Here is an 18,516-nt window from a genome sequence, read left to right as displayed (position 1 = left end):
CTTCATGTATTGCTCTAATCAACATTTTGTACATATTTCTATATTGTGGATCTATTTTTTCATCATCAATTATTCCCGTAAATAATAGATCATTTCTTAATTCCACTTTATTTTTCACCAATTTTTCTATCCATAGCAATGCCTTTTCCCAAAATCTTTTTAGTTCTTTGCATTCAATCCACATATGGCTATAATGTGCATCTTGGTCCCCACAGTGCCAACATTTTGAGGATAAACCCATAACCATATATGCAAGTTGTTTGGGAGTTCTATACCATTTAAAAATCAACTTTCTTTCCAACTCCATATATTTTTCAATTTTTATATTTCCCAAGCTAGCCATTATTCTTTCAATTTTTCATCATTCAGAGTGCCTTCCTTCTCCCATTTTTGTTTCATAGCTCTTATCATGAATTCCTTATCATCAATCATCAAATTATATATTTGACCTAAAACTTTCCCTTTCCTTTTTTCATAGATTTCCAAGCAATTTGCCATTGTACATTATTCTTTTATTCTCGACACCTTTATTCTTTCCCATATTCCTCTCAAAACCAACCAGTTCTCTGTGCCACCTATCTCTATAAAATTTTGTAACGTCATTATTTCACCCCCTTCTCTAATCCTTGTCTCTCCACTGGCGCCGCCCCCAGGGCATCCATTTCTCTCTCCATTTTTCCCATCTGTCCAAATTCACCTTTCTTGGACTTATTATAGTTTGGTTTGCCTTGTCCATCTTGTTGGTATATATTCCGTATTTTCCCTCTTCATTATTTATTTCATTTTCAAATCTCATCCATCCTTCATTATTTTCTTCTCTTATCCCCATCAAACACTTTATCTGAAATGCTTCATAGTATTCTTGCATTTTTAGGATTCCCCAGCCCAAATATTTCTTTGTCATATACAACGTTTTGTTCATTACTCTTGGATTCTTATTATTAAATACCCATACTTTCAACTTTCTGGCAGAGATTTTTCCCACCTTTACTACTGAAATCCTTTTAACTGGAGATTTGAGGTTTTCTGCATATGTGTATATCATATACTCCATCCCTGAGCTGCGTTGAAATGTTTTAAAGAAATTAAATTACACTTTGAAAAATGATGGGAGAGTGCTGATTTGCTTCACAAGGTATCCTGTGATAAAAAACCATTTAATTCAGAATTCTTCCCCATATATAAAATTATTTTCCTTATGTAGATTTTATTTGCAATAAACTTTTACTTTCACATGAAATTGTATGCAGGTTACCTTTTTAAAAATTTTGTATACTGGTTGTTTGGGACATGGATGGGCTTGAGGCTGCACTGAAACTGAATCAAGAGTGCAAGTGGACAGGTTGTGTTGAGTAAGCTATAGTGTAAGAAGCTAGACACATTAGGGGATCATTTTTTGCCTTAGTCCAACAATGAGTGCATCTTGCCCCCTGTTCATTCTTTTAAAAAAAGTCTTATAAGATGGATTTGAGACTAATTCTGTACTAGAAAGGAAACACTTGCCACACACTGAGTTGTGTGTATGTGAGATGAAGGAAAAGTAGCATACCCCATCCTTAACATCTAGACTTTAAAATGAGAGACCAAAAATTTCTAAATGGAAATACCTTGCAACAAGTTACACAAGAAATGAAGCCATATTTCAATCAGTATTTTTATTTAAGCTTGTTAATCTTAAGGGTAGATTTTAGCTACTGTTTTCAAAACTAGGGATATAAATTCTGAAATAAAGGGTTCATTTGTCATTACTTCAGCTGTTACTAGTTGTTTGTAGCAGCTATGAGTAATTATTACTAGTTGTTTGTAGCTCGCTGTGAGTAATTATTAAGCATCCTTCGTAATGTTAGGAATTAGGTTGAGACTATATGTATAAAACTGTGATGTTCAATTATGTTTGTGATATTCTCTGAGCTCTAATATATATATTGTTTTGTATTCTTGAATGGGACCAGGCTAAAATCAATTATTTATTTCCACAAAGCATTCTCATAAATCTGAGCTACACCAAGCAAATGCAACAACATCATGAAGCCCAACCATATGATTAGATGTGAAATCTCGGGATGGGGGGTGGCTGGGAAGAATTGTCATGACTACACTGCTAGTGCACACCACAGGAGTCTTCACCTTCTTAGACAATGTTATGGGAATTCACAGATGTAGAAATTGTTAGTGTGACTATGTATCTAAGGCCCTTTCTGCACGGGCCAAATACGGCGCCCTGGGGACGGCAAAAACTCCGTCCCCAGGGAGCCGTTCGCACAGGCGGCGCTGCTGAAACGCAGCAGCGCCCACCTGGCTCCCCTCCACCTCCCCCAGAGCGGCGTCAGGCCGCCCCCCAAAACCTCCCTCCTGGAGGGAGGTTTTTGGAAAACAGCGTGTTCCTGCCGGCACGGTGCGAATGGCACCGCCGGAAACATGCTGTTTTCCCCGTCCTCCCCACTCACCTCGTTGTCCTGCGTCGCTCTACTGGACTGCTGAGACCCTCCCTCGCTGTCCTCTGACCCCTGGAGGTCGTAGGGCAGCGTGGGCAGGTCTTAGGAGTCCAGCAGGGCGACGCAGGATGACGAGGTGAGTGGGGGGGACGGGGAAGAGGTGGCTCCTCTCCCGCACCGGCCTCTGTGGGGGCCGCTCACATGCTCCCATCGAACGGCCTCCACCCCTCCACTGGCAGAATTCCTGCCGGTGCAGGGCCCCCCTTTCCGCAGTGTGGAAAGGGCCTAAGTTTTCTTGAGAGACAACTTTTATGATCCTTTTTCTTTTAAAGATAACTGGTATTTCTTGTCTTTATAGCTACACGAAGGGGGAGCTAGATATTTCTTATATTACCTCAAGAATTATTGGTAAGTACACCAGTTTCTTAAAATAATAACACTGTACTATACTCAGCAGTGCAGCAATCTCCAGTTTTTTAAATGTAATATTTCCCTTTTCTTGTTTTGGACACTAATTTGACTTTTTCCCTTCTAGTGATGTCTTTCCCTGCTGAAGGAGTTGAACTTGGATTTAGGAACCATATTGAGGATGTGCGGACATTCTTGGATTCAAGACATCCTGACCACTACACAGTTTTCAATTTGTCACCGAAGTCTTACCGTAGTGCCAGGTTTCATAATAGAGTAAGAGATTTTGTCTGGTATGATGATGGAGTACAGTCTATCCCGGTGATATTTTGAATGGCATATACCAAAACAAAGTAGTTTGTATCTTGTAGTGAAATTGGTAAAGTTAGAGCAAGAATGGATTAATAAGTCAGAGACTGATGTAAACAGTCTTGAGGCATGTAGACCAGTATTCTAGCTAATTTGTTTTTACAATATCTGATTCTGTAATTTCATTTGAGTTTATGAGGGTTTTTATCATATTTGTACCGTATTCTGTTAATTCAGTGAACAAAATGGTTGTTTTACTCTCACTGGAGCCTGAAAATATCAGTTTAAAAGTTCAGGATGCTCCAGCCAGCCACATGTTTTTTAAGCTGCACACCTTACACAACATAGGCTGAGTCATGTTCATGACTCAAACTTGTTATTTAGAGCTCACTTTCGTTACTATTACAGCCACATGGTCTTCTGATGAGCAGTGGAAGAACTCTGTGATCACAGCACAATAGTGTGACAGTTATGAACCTGAATTTCTAAACTGAAAGTAAGATAGGCCAATGTTCAGTGTGTTCATCCTGTGAACTGCCTATAGGCAGCCCTTCCTGAGAGACAGATATCTGTGGGATGTTCACAAAGGCAATGATTGAAGTGCACACTTGTTGAATACACATTTATTGACGTTATTGAGTAAAGTGATGCCATGCAAGTGGTTTTGTAACATTTCTAATACAATTTGGTGAAACAATAGTATAGCATGCGTGGAATGTAATTTACAGCTCCATTTTTCCCCAGCAAATAAATATTAATAAAATGTGTAACAGTCCTTGGGATGATTTAAAGCATGTTTAATGATTTAAAGTATATTTAATTGATAAAGTTTTCTGTTTCACACAGGCACTTGAAACATGCTCACTTACTCTCCAAGCAATGTTATACAGTATGCGGGCAGTGTATGTGGGGTGGGTGGCTGGGTAGGTGGGTGAATGCAATTAAGCTGTCTAGGGTCGGTATCTAGAAAATAACTCTGGAATGAAGTCCCCCCCCCGCCCCAGCCTCGAGTCTCTCCCTAAATTTTATCAGGCAATACTGAATAAGGAATTTATATTATTCTTTCCCCCCCAATATTTATGTCTGCAAAACTTGAATCACTTGTATTTTCCTCCCCCAAAGCTGTGTACCTTGTTAAGTAGGTGAAAAGGATGGGGAGGGGAGAGCAAAAATCATTCATCGCCAAGATAGAACCTTTTTGCAGAGAAAATGAAACTCTCCCTTTTTAGCTCCCTTCCACCACCACTTCCTGATTCCTTCTAGACTGGGCAGCCTTTCCCCACTTAGCAGGATTGCCAAGGAAGTGGTTGCTGTCATTAGCAAGAGACTCTGTTCTGTGCTCTGGCTATTGGGTAGAAATTCTATCTACCATGCACAACATATTAGACCATGTATCTGCTAACCTCATGATGACTGCATTGTAGGAAAAATTCTAAGACCTAGGTAAGATTGTAGCCAAAAACTGTGTTGCTTCCAGTCTAAGGTATTCTAATATGGGGGTAAATCAATTATTAATGCAATACGATCTGTGTACACAGTACCTTTTGCATAGTTATATGATAGGTCCTTTCCCCAAAAGAAGGTTGGAAAAACTTGGTTTGAAGAAAACTCAATTGAAATTAATAAGCTGTCTAACTTACCAGTAAGTGTGCATGTGGGCACATATACATAAATATTCTGAAAAATCACTTCTTGTTTACATTTGTTACTGAGGATTTTAATGTTTATGGTCAAATCTCTACAATTGATAATCACTTCCAGTGCTTGTCAGGGGGAAAAAGCAGTATATAAACATTTAAAACATGTACAACTTATTTCATCCAATTTGGATGTTGTAACAAATTGTAGTTTCTTACAAATCAACCATGGCTCATAGTCTGGAGACTTCCTGAAGGCTCCTTCTCAGACCAAAAAAACCTCAAATGCATCTGGAATGTCTAAATGCAATCATGCTGGAAGTAAAGTTTAGAACCAGGCCAGCATCAAACTTTAATGAATATCCATACAGAGTAGCTAGAAATAGTTTAACTGTCTGTGAGTACCTGTGTGCTTTGATACTTCTCAGTATTTTCAACTTTATCAGTATAAGTGCTGTTCATATTTTGTACATGCTTAGGATTGTACAGATTACAAAATGCAAACCTATAAATGGCCTATAACATTACTGATCTATTAGAAGTAAGTATAAGGAAGACTGCAGGTTCCTGTGGACCAACAGAAAGTGGAGAAGTCAGAAACTCTGACTGAGGTCATGCACTGCAGGTAGCTCCTCTCTGGGAGATGAATACTGGTGAAACAGACTTTATATGTGGCCAGGAAGACCAATTTGCACAGAATATGAAATAACTTCAACTATTACATGAGAAGTACAGACATTCTAATCTGGACTGGAATATATTTGAAGCTCTTCTGTCTTGTATGCTTCTTTGCAAGTATTTGCAGAAGTGGTATTTGGGAAACTTTAAACCTTAGACCAGAGAAAGTTGTTTTTTCATTACTGGTATTTCTGCACTTTTTAATTTTGGAAGGTTCAGTTTATATACATTTAAGGAAAGGTGAGAAATCTATTATCATTTATTGAATTGTTAGACATCCCCACCCCGGTTTACATCATTGTTCCACTATACAATGAATCAATTAAAATCATGCAGCAAAAACAACAATCCTTAAAATAATGTGAAATAAAAATCCAGGGAGGAAACTGTTTTGCTCATGTGTGATTCAGGTGATCTTAACTTTACCAGGAAAAAGGGAGAGGGACAAAAAAAGGGGGGAGGAGAAAGGAAAACCAGCTTAGTGATGGATAGATACTGTTGCTGTCCTCAACCATAGACCTGGTGGAAAAACCTCATCTTAACGGCCCTGCAGAATTCACTGGGTCCTGGTCTCATTTGGCAGAGCATTCCACCAGGCTTGGACAACCAGCAAGTATTTATTTGCTGAGCATAATGACCTTTCAGGGTAATATTGGAGGAAGTGGTCTCGAGTTATGAGTTAAAATAGATAAAAATGCATGAAAAGACAATAAGTTGCTGCTGTGAAATTTCAATCTACCTATGTTTGATTGTGACTTTTAGGTATCTGAATGTAGTTGGCCAGTTAGACAAGCACCAAGCCTCCACAATCTCTATGCTGTGTGTAAGAACATGCACAACTGGTTGCAACAGAACCCCAAAAATGTTTGTGTCATACACTGTATGGTAAGTCAGCCACTAAGGAAGCATTTTGACAAATGCCTGGTAAAAAAAACCTCAGCAACAACAACTAAACCAGCATTTCCCTGGAAGAACAGAAAATTAGAAACATGCATTTTTAAAAATCCCAAAATAGTTTTAATTAAGAAAAAAGTTGCTAAATATCTATTGATGTTCAATACTAGTAATATGAAGAATAAAAATACAGTGCTTCAAACTATGTATTTCTAATCTGTATTGTGATAATAATGTTAGCTACATTGCAAATGTTAGATAAGACCAATTAACCTGCCTTTTAATGACCTAACTGCTTACCGTGCTCAACATCAAGATGCATACAATGAAATTGAATTTTGCTTCATAGGTTATAGATACCATATGGAGGGTCTTTAAAAACTGCTTACATGATTTCATTCTACTTGCTGGAGCAGTATTTGTTGATAAGCTTCACCAACTTAATCTGCCCAGTCAACTGTGTGGAGAGTCTCCACAGTGGTGCCAATACTAGGGTGATAGAATTATTGGTGTGTGGATTCTTCCTCATAAATTAATAGACTTAAAAATGTGTTGCTGAAGGCTTTCACAGCTGGAATCAACTGGCTGTTGTGGGTTTTACAGAGTCTGTGCATGGTGACACAGCCCAGAAAACCTACAACAGCCAGACTTTAAATGTTACAGCTTCCATATGGAATGCTGGCAAACAGAATTCATTGTTGATGATCTTCATATTGAAGCTGATACATAAAAAGTGAACTTAAAAAGAGCAAATGCAAGATGTACGTTACAGGCCAGATGGGGATCTGTACAACATGGTGTCATCATGGTGTAGTGGTTAAAAGTGATAGGCCCGTGGTGGCGAACCTTTGGCACTCCAGATGTTATGGACTACAACTCCCATCAGTCCCAATTGGCCATGCTGGCAGGGGCTGATGGGAATTGTAGTCTATAACATCTGGAGTGCCAAAGGTTCACCACCACGGTGATAGGCTCTAATCTGGAGAACTCTACACCACCACATGAGATCTACTATGTGACCTTGACCCATTCACAGTTGTCTCAGAACTCTCTCAGCCTCATCTACCTATTGTGAGGAGAGAAAGGGCATATTGATTATAAGCCACTTTGAGACTCCTTAATGAAGAGGAAAGTGGGATGTAAAGACCTACTCTTCTACAGTATTTGGGAACATTAGTGGGCTTTGCAATCAATTGCTATTAGCTAGCATTCATTCTGTAAATATGGAACAAAAGGCTTTGTGAAGCAATGGCTCCATTAAGCTACCATATGAAAACTTGGAAGTAGCCATGTTAGTCTGCTGCAGCAAAAATCAATGCAGTTAGCACCTTAAGGGCTAACTGTTTTTTAGTCTAGCATTAACTTTCATTCACTTTGACAGATTCATATAGTGTCTTCACTAAGCTGGCGTGCATGGGTGGGTGTTTTTATATAAAGATGCTGAAGAAAAAACTGTGAATAGCAGGATCGAAGGGCCATGAAATATTTTAACATGACACAAGATTCTGTTTTTATAAAACTAAATAAGCTTCGTTTTTCACATCTCAGCTTCTAAGAAAATATTTAAATTTTCTGCATTCAGGCAGATATTTACTGCTGATCCTGTTCATGTTTTTGGAAAGAAAGCAGCCTAACAGCTTCAGATGTTGACGAGTAAGCGTCCCACTAAGCAGTGGCATGCTGCCATAAGATACTGGCTGAACTCCCCCTGCCCCCTTGCTGCTGCACTTTCCACACCTTCCCAACTGCTGAACTCCCACTGCTGCCACTGCCATGTTGCCATCCCCACAAGAAAACCTCCAATGAACATTTTCCTCCTCCAAGCAGCACTAGTATGCTCTTTCCCTGGCCTTGTCCCCACCTCCAGTGTGTTGCCAGGTGGTGTCACTTGAAAGAGGAAAAGGTTTGGTTGTTGTGGGCTTTCCAGGCTGTGTGGTCATGGTCTGGTAGATCTTGTTCTTAATGTTTTGCCAGCATCTGTGGTTGGCATCTTCAGAGGTGTATCACAGAGGCTGATTCCGCATGGGCCAAAAACAGCAGTGTGAAAATGGTGTGAGAATGGTGTAAAATGGTTTAAAATGGTGTAAAAGGGTTTATACTGTTTTCACACTGTTTTCACACTGCTGTTTTTGGCCCATGCGGGATCAGCCAGAGAGAAGTGTGTTACACACTTTGTCCACTTCTCTCTATGGTACACCTCTGAAGATGCCAACTACAGATGCAGGTGAAATGTTAGGAACAAGATCTACCAGCCCACAGCCACACAGCCCGGAAAGCCCACAACAACCAGTTGGGTCAGGCCGTGAAAGCTTTTGACAGTACAGGAAAAGGTTTGTTGGGGTTTTTTGCAGGTGAGCTGGTGCAGTGGTGGGACAATGGGAGTTCAGCCGTGGTGGCAATGGCAGCAGGGGGTGGGGGAAGTGCAGTAATAGGGGAGTTTTGCTGAGGGCTGGGAATGGAGGGGAGATGAGGTGGGGCCGGGGGGCCAAAATATGCCTCCATGTAACTGAGGCCTGGGTGATATGCCCCCTCTGATCCCCCTAGATATGCCATTGCTGCTGAGAGATTCTTGCTCACATAGTACTGAAAGCATTAGATAGAAAAAAGGCCAATTAGATGACAGAATACCTCCTGATGGATGCTCTTGTGTTTTGTTTGACAGGATGGGCGTGTAGCATCAGCAGTCCTGGTCAGTGCAATGTTCTGTTTTTGTCATCTCTTTTCTACTCCAGTTCCTGCCATTCAGTTGCTAAATACAAAGAGACCTGGAATCATTCTTTGGCCATCCCATAGAAGGTATAGCACACACATTCCCCAAACAATAGTGTGATTTCTTCTTCTGACTGCAATTTCTTACTACTTTGATCCCAATTTTAGTCACCTCTACTTTCCGTAACCCCTTTCAGTATAAAAATTAAAGGTAATAAAATGTGTTGGGTTGTTCAAATTTGTAAATGACTGAGGGCAGATGTGCAGTGCAAATTAAAGAATAGGGTACTGTTCCTCAAATACTTTCAGCTCAGGGTTCAACTGTCCCATTTTAACATGTCCTTTAAGGCTCTGGATCCCTAAGGCTGTGTTCCAACACTCAGATTCTATGGAATTAAACTGGGGAAAGTGCATAAGTTCAGCTGACCACATTTTCTGCATTTGTGAAATATGTAGAGGGGAAACATCTTAATAAGTTTGTGAAAAAGCTGGATTTTGCACAGCTCTGATCAGCTAGCTCATATATCAGCCACAAAGTCACTCATCTCCTCACACCTCCCATATCAGGGCTGTGAATGGAGCTGATTGCTGGGCCCTTGTGTTAGCCAGGAAGCCTCTCCCCGCATTTCCAAAGTGTGGAAAAGAATTAAAACACAAATCAAAATTGTTTAATACTTGTATATGGAATGAATAAAGCTCACATACTTCATTGAACTTTCACTCTAAAGCCAGGTACATGTAAGAGCATAGGGAGAAAGGTGAAAGGAAGTAGAAGCTTCAATACAGACTCCAACTTCATTCACATTAAAATGTGACTGTTCAATAATAAGAGAGTCAGTGTGGCATAGTGGTTCAGAATGGCAGACTCTCATTTGGAGAACCAGGTTTGATTCACCACTCCTCCCCTTGAAGCCTGCTGGGTGACCTTGGACTAGTCACTGTTCTCTCAGAACTCTCTTAGCCCAGACAGATGCAGGCAATGGCAAGCCATTTTTGAATGTCTCTTGCTTTGAAAACCCTATGGGGTCACCATATGACAGCTGTGACTTGACAGCACACACACACACACATGCTCTAGAATAAATGGGAATAAGAATTCACCCACTGATTTCTGGATTAAATTTTATCTCAGGCAGAAAAGCTTCAGCAGCAATGTTAACTCTTTGGTGGAGTCTGCGTGGGCCAAAAACAACGCCCCTGGAATGGTAAAAGCATTGTTCCAGGGGTGCTGTTTGCATGGCTTCCGCCTCTGCATCCAGGCAGTGCAGTGCTTCTCCCTCCCGCCACGGGGCGGAAACACTGTTTCCCTGCCTCGCTCAATGAGTGAGGGCTTTTGGGAACACACGTTTTCCAGCCGGCGCCATGCAAACGGCACCAGGTTGGAGACGCTGCTTTTTGGCATCTCCATTTTCCCCCACACTTACCTTCTCTTCCTGCAGAGTTCCATAGGAACAGGGAGGCACACCCATGCTGCCCTTTGTCCCCTGCAGGGAGAGAAGGTTAGTGTGGGGAAAGAAAATTGAGGCGCCTCCATGCAGAGGTGCCTCCATGGGCTGCAGCCGCTCTGGGGCTGCTCACAAATCAGCATGCTAACGGCTCCAGGGCTCCACCAGTGTCATATATGTCGGTGGAAAGCCGCTGTAAGGGCCTCTGCGGAATCTGCCTTACAGTGTAATCTTAAACTGGGTTATACATTTCTATACTGATTGATTTCAGTGTTTTCTGAATAACTGTTTAGAATTGCACTGTATGATTACAAGTGACACATTGTTATGATGCTTGAGTCCTGGTATCAAGGGATAGAAAGAAAGTACTTCTGGAGCTTTTAAATGAAAGTGCATCAGACCTAGAAAGATGCTTATGATTTTCTCCCTTGAACTACCAAAGAAATTACCAAGATCTGTTATTCCTGTCCCATGTTGGCAGTTTTTCTGCTACTGAGAATATTACATTATGGCAAATTGAGCAAGTTATGGTGTGGAAGGGCAGAAAGCAATTATGTGAAGTGTCTTTTAAATTATTCTGATTTTCTTTTTAATTTTAGGTACATTGGATATATTTGTGATTTAATAGCAGACAAGCCCATTCAGCCTCATTGCAAGCCTCTAACCATCAAAGCAGTGATTCTCAGCCCAGTGCCCTGTTTCAATAAGCAAAGAAATGGCTGCCGGCCTTTCTGTGATATTCTGATTGGAGAAACCAGAATCTTCACAACTTCTCAAGAATATGAAAGAATGAAGTAAGTCCCTGTTATGTTGAGCTTGAAGCATTTTGTATCAACAGAGTTTTGATGTTAAATGTGATCTTACTTATGGACTATTTCAAACATGATACATCCTAGATTGACTGTAAGAGATTTTGTTCAAATTGTATGTCTCATGGAATGTGTGATTATCATCAGATGTCCATACAATAAAACAGATGTGTTATGCACATGAGAGTATTCATTGTTTGCATAGAATGGTCTAAATAAAGTGCTCTTTGTGAGACATGCAATCCCTAGTTGTCAAATAGTTTTGTGAATGAAGCGTCAAAATGCAAGTTAAAACTGAGATAAGATTCAGGTTGCATTTGTGTTGTGATGTCTAGGTTAATCTTTATACTGTGATGTCTAGGTTAACCTTTGTATTGTGGTGTGTAGGTTTAACATTTGGATTGCAACAGCTCCTCTGAACTGTTAAGTACTGTCATGTTGTTTCCGACGTAAGCAGCTCCAAAATATCCTATCATTAACAGCCTTGCTCAGGTCCTTCAAACTGGCTTCCTTTACAGAGTCCATTAATCAAATGTTGAGTCTTTTTCCTGCTGTCTTCCACTTTTCTTAGCATTATCATTTTTTTAAATGATTCTTCTCTTCTCATCATTTGACCAAAATACGATAGCTTCAGTTCAGTCATTTTAACTTCTAAAGGCAGTTCAGGCTTGATTTGATCTAGAACCCACTGATTTGTCTTTTTGGTGGTCCACAATATCCAGAAACTCTCCAACACCACATTTCAAAGGAATCTACTTTCTTCCTGTAACTTTCTTCACTGTCCAACTTTCACACTCATCTGATAATAACAGGGAATAATATGGCATGAATTAAACTCATCTTGATTGCCAGTAACAGATCCTCACTCTTAGGAAACTTTTCTAGCTTCTTCGTGGCTGCCCTTCCCAGTTTCAATCTCCTTCTGATTTCTTTTTGGTTAATAATGGAGCCAATTTCAGTTTCTTCAATGTCAACCTTAATCTTGAGTAATTAATTTTCCAGTAGTCATTACTTTTGTCTTGTTGTTCACCTGTAGTCTTGCTTTGGCACTTTCTGCTTTAACCTTCAACAGTAATTTCAAATCTTCAGTGTTTTCTGTCAGTGATGTGGTGTCATCTGCATACCTCAAATTATTTCTGGCTACAAGTTTCTCAGCTACGGGCATGAGTAATGAGCGGGCCTGGAGACGCAAAAACGCCAGCTGCCGTCCAGGTCAGCTCATTCCAGCACAGAGGGCGCGAGCTGCATCGGTGCAAGTCAGCTGGGCCAAGCCGGCGCTTCCCAGAGCCTGGAAGCGCTCTTGTTAGGGAAGCAGCTCTTGTTGGGGTCCTGGCAAGCTGCTGCCGAGCGAACGAGCAGCAGCTTCGAGACGCCTTCCCCACCTCGGGTATCTCTACCTTGTCCCCCGGGCCTCTGGCGCCATTCGCCAGGCTCAGGGACATTGCCCCTGCCCTGCGCTGCTGGAGCAGGCGCGCAGGGCCAGGGGGCGGGTCCCCAGGCCTCTGCGATGCTCCGGAGGCCCGGGGACATGCCGGGTTGGCCGGGCGCCGGCGCTCCGCAGCACCGGCTGCCCGGCTCTTTCCAGGACCGTCCATGCGGACGGTCCCAGCGTCGTCGGGTCGGTGTCGGAAATGCTTACCCGGCCGCTTCCGCATTTGTGCGGAAACGGCCAATGTGTTTTTCACCCCACTGTCATCTAAATCTAATTCAGTTTTCTTATGATATGTTCTACATATAGATAAAATACAACCTTGTCTGACACCTTTGACAATTGGAAACCATTTTGTTTCTTCATATTTTGTCTTAACAGTAGCCTCTTGTCTAGAGTACAGTTTGCACATCAAAAAATTAGATGCTGTGGCACCTCCATTTCTTTTAAAACCAATAATAGTTTGTCATGATCCATGCTCCAAAAGATTTGCTGTAATCTATGGAACACAAGCTGATTTTCTTCTGAAATTCTCATGTATGCTTCAGCAACAAACGTAAATTTGCAGTTTCACCTCTTCCTTTTCTGAATCCAGCTTGAACTTCTGACATTTCTTGTTTCATATGTGATTACAATCTTTGTTATAAGATTTTGAGCATCACTTTACTCTTGTGAGAAATTAATGTGTTGGTCTAGTAGTTGCTGCAGTTTTTGGCATCTTCTTGGAGTTGGAATGTAAATTAATTGTTTCTAGTCTGTGGGCCATTGTTTTGTTTTTCATATTTGTTTGCCTATTCCTGTCAAAATTTTTACAAACTCTGCTTTTGTAGCTTGGAATTGCTCTTTTGATAACCCATCCGGTTTTAGTGATTCGTTTCTCTCAATTGCTTTCAGTGCAGCTTCACTTTCTAAAACTGTATGTTCGACTTCAAAAGATTCTTCCTGGAAAAATCTGTCATCTTTTCATCTCTTTTTAATAGTTCCTCAATGTATTGTTTCATCTTTTCTTTGTTTTGTCCTGTTCAGTTAATGTATTTCCATGTTGATCTTTTGGCATATCTGATCATGTTTTAAATTTCCCTTTGATTTCTTGAATTTTGTGGAACAGATCTTTTGTTCAATGTATTGTCGAAGGCTTTCAATGTCGGGACAGGCTAGGATTGAAGAAGGGTTTAGTACCTAAGAGATTTTTCCTTGATGTTAAGCTTGTTTGTGGTTGGTATTCTCAGAGGATCAAGATCCCTCTGAAGATGCCAGCCACAGATGCAGGCGAAACGTCAGGAGAGAATGCTGCTAGAACACGGCCATACAGCCCGGAAACCACACAGCACCCAAGATCTTTGTTCAATGTATTGTGAGAGAGCTCGGCGGAATCCTTGGGTGCTGTGTGGTTTCCGGGCTGTATGGCGTGTTCTGGCAACATTCTCTCTGGCGTTTAGCCTGCATCTGTGGCTGGCATCTTCAGGATCGAAGATCCTCTGGTCTCAACCACAATCTGAAGCAACATGAAGCATCACTAACTAAATTCTGTCCCTTTCAGAAACCAACAAATCTAATTCTTCCTTTTTGTTGTTCTCTTGTATTTCTTTACATGGGATATTATAATTGCTCTCTTTATTTGTACATGCTGGTCACTGGAACACTACATTTAGACCTTTGATTCTGTCACTTTTTATGTTTGCTTCTCATTTGTCTTTAGCAATTGTAATAGTTTTCTAAGTCATCCATAACGGCTTGCCATTTTTTTTTTGCTACAGGCATAGATATTGCAAATTTTTCCTTGATATCGGTGTCTTTAACCCATAGTTCTTCTGGTTCATGTTCACTTGAACTTAGTAACTGTACTGAATCTTGAACTATAGAACTGTAAAATATATCAAGATACCAGGGTTTATGTAGGTCTTTAAAGTAAGGAATAAAACCTTTGTAATAGCATTTTTCTATGTGAACTATGTGTTGAGTTTTTCCATGTATATAATATGAGCCTTTTATTTTACTTTGCTTCAGGGAGTTTCGTGTTCAAGAGGGGAAAATTGTAATTCCACTAGAAGTCACAGTCCATGGTGATGTAGTAATTTCTATTTACCACATGCGATCAACCATTGGGGGACGGCTTCAAGCTAAAGTACGACTTACAGTTTTGGCATGCATAAGTAAACTAGATGTAACTGTTGGATTGTCTTAAATACATTCATATTGTAAGGAGCAGAATGTCATTCTTAATCAGAAGTAGGATCTTTCTGCAGTATGTATGGAACAATATGACACTTCTCTACTCTATTTACTGAAAGCATTTATACCATCTACCTTAATAATTATGTGGTTGGTGAATGCAGTTGGCATAAAACAATTTTAAAAGATGGAAAAATATTATTCAAAGGTATAGCAATATTAAAACAAAAATAAAAGATTCAGAAACAATTAACTGGAGCCCCCATGTCTAAAGACACAGTTACAGTGAAGTAAAACTGTCTGGCTAATTCTTTATGCATCTAAAGGGTTTTTTAATCCTAATTTTGCTTTTGCTTCTAGATGTCCAACACACAAATATTCCAGATTCAGTTTCACACTGGATTCATAGCTTTGGGAACAACGGTGTTAAAATTTAATAAGTGAGTATCTTGTAAATGAGAGCTACAGTTTTAGTTTTTGTTTAATCCTGCACAACTTCTACTTCTGAGGGAAGAAAAATCTACCAAGAATGGATGGCTATGGATTTCTACTACAAAATTTAGAAAATCAATTAATGAATATTCTACAATTAAATTCTTGTTTTTAAAACAATAGGCATACTTCTCCTAGCAAACTAAACCAACAAAGCTGTCACTTGTTATTCCTGTCAGTAAACAAATAGAATGCCTGTTGAAATTATACCTAAACACAGAATTCATTATACGGGGGATTCTTCAGATCGAGAGTTGTTTTGATTAAGACTGAATTTCAGAGTAGAGGAGAAGTAATACTTAAAATGCAAAGATTTAGGCCCCTTCTGCACAGCACAGGGAGAGTGCGTTGCAGGTGGGATAAAGTAACCCATTCTTCTGTTTTCACTTTCGCGTGCCTCTGTGCAGGCAGCAAATGGAACCCACGAATGCAATGTGGGCTGCTGTCACCACTTCGCATGGAGGTGTGGATTCTTAAAAAAGAACCCACCTCCCCTTTGCTGGAAGGCTGTGGGCCGGGACTGTTAAAACCCGGGATGTACAGCTGAGTAAAGTTCTTCCTAGAACAGCTGTTTGCTTGCGAGCCGCTGCAAAATGCATTAAAACAAAAGAATCACAGATATCCCATTTTGGGGTAGGGAAATGTGAGGCAATCTCACTTTTGGGGTGGGAGCCATGTGAAGCCCCCCCTCCCCCCGAAACAGGTTTTTCCCTGTCCCCAGCCCAATTTATTGGCCCATGCGGAAGGGGCCTATGATTCAGCAGTGGAGCACATCCTTTGCATGAAGAAGGTCCCAGGTTCAATCTTTGGCACCTTGAGTTACAGGATCTCTGGTAGAAGGGGTTGGGAAAGATGCTTCTACATTCACTGGCTGGCTGACACAATTTGATTTTAATTGTTTATCATCTAATGATCTGATTGAATGAATTTTAATTTGAAGAACTTTGTCTATGTCTAGACCTGAATTGGATGCATGTGACTCTCCAGAGAAATATCCCCAACTGTTTCATGTCATGGTGGAGATAGAAATAGAATCTGCTGATAGACAGACTGACCTGACTCCTCCATGGGAGAACTTCACAACAAAAGACATCAACCCAAGCATACTTTTCTCTTCTCACCAGGAGCACCAAGATACCCTTGCCATGGCAGGTAAATGTTACATTGTTCTATATAATTTCCAGTTTTCATACCAATATGAAACATGATTGCTTTGCACCGCTTTTTACCAGTTAGTATATTTTGACTCTTTGTAATTTATAGGTAGAGGTGCTGGAGAGGCATCACATGATAACCTAAAGACTGCTGGACAAGGAGCATTCTTGTCATCTCTCAGCTGGCAAGGTACATAGAATTTCATGTTGAATAATTTACCTTTCCCACCTGACTAATCCAAATACTGTTATGCCTCTCCTGTGACACCTAATTGTCTGAATTCTGTGAGTTTTGCAATGATTTGTTCACAGAGGCCTTTTCCACACAGCAGATATATAACATCTTGATGACTTTATAAAAAGCATTTTAAGGAAGAAGTTCACACAGCGCTCTCTCCTAAAACATCTTCAGAACTTTTTATTTCTCTCAACCCTAGTTTTAAAAAAATTGCTAAACTAGCTATCTTTTCCCCGCTAAAGACAGGTTGAAGATGTCTCCTGCTTGCCTTTGCGAACAAAAGCAGGCAGGAGACACTTTATTTCTCCATCTCCCCAGCTCTTACTTTCATTTTCGCTGCAGTTGTGCCCTCCATTTTGTGTGCTGCTGTGTGCCTCCACCATTTGGTGAAGGTTTCTCACAGAGGTTTCCTCTGCTTGCAGCTCATCCACGTGCAATTTCACTGTAAAAAGTAGGTGAATAAAGTTTGTTTAGCCTAGCAATCCTGCGCAATCCCACCATTTTGTGTGCTATTGCAGAGATTCTCCATGCCTCCACCATTTGGTGAAGTTTCCCATGGAGGTTTCCTCTGCTTGCAGCTCATCCACATTTCACTGCAAAAAGTAAATAAATAAAGGCAGGAAAAAAGAACCCTTTTGGCTGACAACTCTTGTGTTCTTCACACACAGCAAACACAAAAAGTCAAAACGGATCTTTTTAAAACATCTGCAGCACATTTTATTTCTGCTGTGCAGAAAAGATCAGAGAGGGAAATAATATATTTCATTGTAAGAAGGAACTGGTTAACACCGGCCCAAGTTGGGCTTTCACCATGGTCACTTTGTTCCAGAAAGCTTTGCCAATCTGACCAACAACTGATGCCTAGCAGATTTTATTCTCACACTTGTTGCTACTGTTTATAAGAATAGTCCTTGGAAAATCTTTGCATGTCAGTCTTCTCTTTCCCCAGTTTCATGTTGTGAGAAATTCATTTTCAGTTACAAGTTAAAAATACAGGTACTTCTGGTGAAAAAATATAGGTAAGTATTGTATGCTATTGATTTATTCTGCTTTCACATATGGGTTGTAAAAAGATTTGCTTTCTTCTCTATAATATCAGAAGATATAAAGAATTGTTAGCTAATTTTAAAAATTGACCATTTAGATCAAAAATTGGAAAGAAGCAGTTCACATGCGAGCTCTGAAGATCGGGCTGCCTTGGTGCATGAAGAAAGTGAGCAGTCAGATGACGAACTCTTATCCCTCTCCAGTCAGCACAGTAGCACAAGCACTGACAAACTCCATGGGCCACCAAAGCACAGCAAAAAGCAGCAAGAACCACCAGGCCCACCGCCTCCTGAAGATGTGGACCTTTTGGGTTTGGTTGGCAGCTCTATGAACAAAAACTTCCCAGCAGCTCCTACTGCACCCCCTTCCAACTCAGACTTGTTGAGTGATCTCTTTGGAGCTGGTCAATCTGAAGGTCCAAGCCAAAGTGGACAGTCAGCTGCTCAGGATGTCTTTCAGATGGGTGGGACTGGGTCTGCACACTCCACTCCACGACGGTCTGCAACTTCTGCATCCCCATCTTTGTCCCCAAGAATAGGAGAAGGTAATTATTTCCAACTGTGGCACTAGATTTTTCTCTCTCTTAAATCTTAATTATTTCTGTATTATGGTTGCTGGAATGGGGAGTCAGAATTAAAAGAGAGACAGAGGGCCCTTCTA

The 18,516-nt window shown here is 40.6% G+C and overlaps 1 protein-coding gene and 1 long non-coding RNA gene across 3 annotated transcripts in view; one reads left to right on the top strand and one right to left on the bottom strand.

The window, feature by feature from the left end:
* The window catches only part of DNAJC6 (DnaJ heat shock protein family (Hsp40) member C6), a 62,947-nt gene that overhangs the window by 29,781 nt on the left and 14,650 nt on the right, over positions 1–18,516 (top strand). For both annotated transcript variants that reach the window (XM_048496608.1, XM_048496607.1), the window contains 10 exons: positions 2,794–2,843; positions 2,971–3,119; positions 6,230–6,352; positions 9,024–9,157; positions 11,115–11,309; positions 14,761–14,878; positions 15,286–15,365; positions 16,376–16,569; positions 16,681–16,761; positions 17,954–18,400. In XM_048496608.1, coding sequence (XP_048352565.1) covers positions 2,794–2,843; positions 2,971–3,119; positions 6,230–6,352; positions 9,024–9,157; positions 11,115–11,309; positions 14,761–14,878; positions 15,286–15,365; positions 16,376–16,569; positions 16,681–16,761; positions 17,954–18,400 — 1,571 coding nt within the window. The remainder of the gene's footprint in view (positions 1–2,793; positions 2,844–2,970; positions 3,120–6,229; positions 6,353–9,023; positions 9,158–11,114; positions 11,310–14,760; positions 14,879–15,285; positions 15,366–16,375; positions 16,570–16,680; positions 16,762–17,953; positions 18,401–18,516) is intronic.
* LOC125432730 lies at positions 176–18,246 on the bottom strand. The gene is made up of 4 exons (XR_007244544.1): positions 18,235–18,246; positions 16,361–16,365; positions 14,423–14,434; positions 176–335 (listed from the first exon to the last, which is right to left on the bottom strand). It is a non-coding gene; the product is annotated as an uncharacterized LOC125432730 (long non-coding RNA).

This window comes from Sphaerodactylus townsendi, linkage group LG05 (assembly GCF_021028975.2).
Source record: "Sphaerodactylus townsendi isolate TG3544 linkage group LG05, MPM_Stown_v2.3, whole genome shotgun sequence".
Classification (NCBI taxonomy): domain Eukaryota; kingdom Metazoa; phylum Chordata; class Lepidosauria; order Squamata; family Sphaerodactylidae; genus Sphaerodactylus; species Sphaerodactylus townsendi.
The sequence above is the reverse complement of the archived record's forward strand: the minus strand, read 5'-3'. Positions and strand labels throughout refer to the sequence as shown.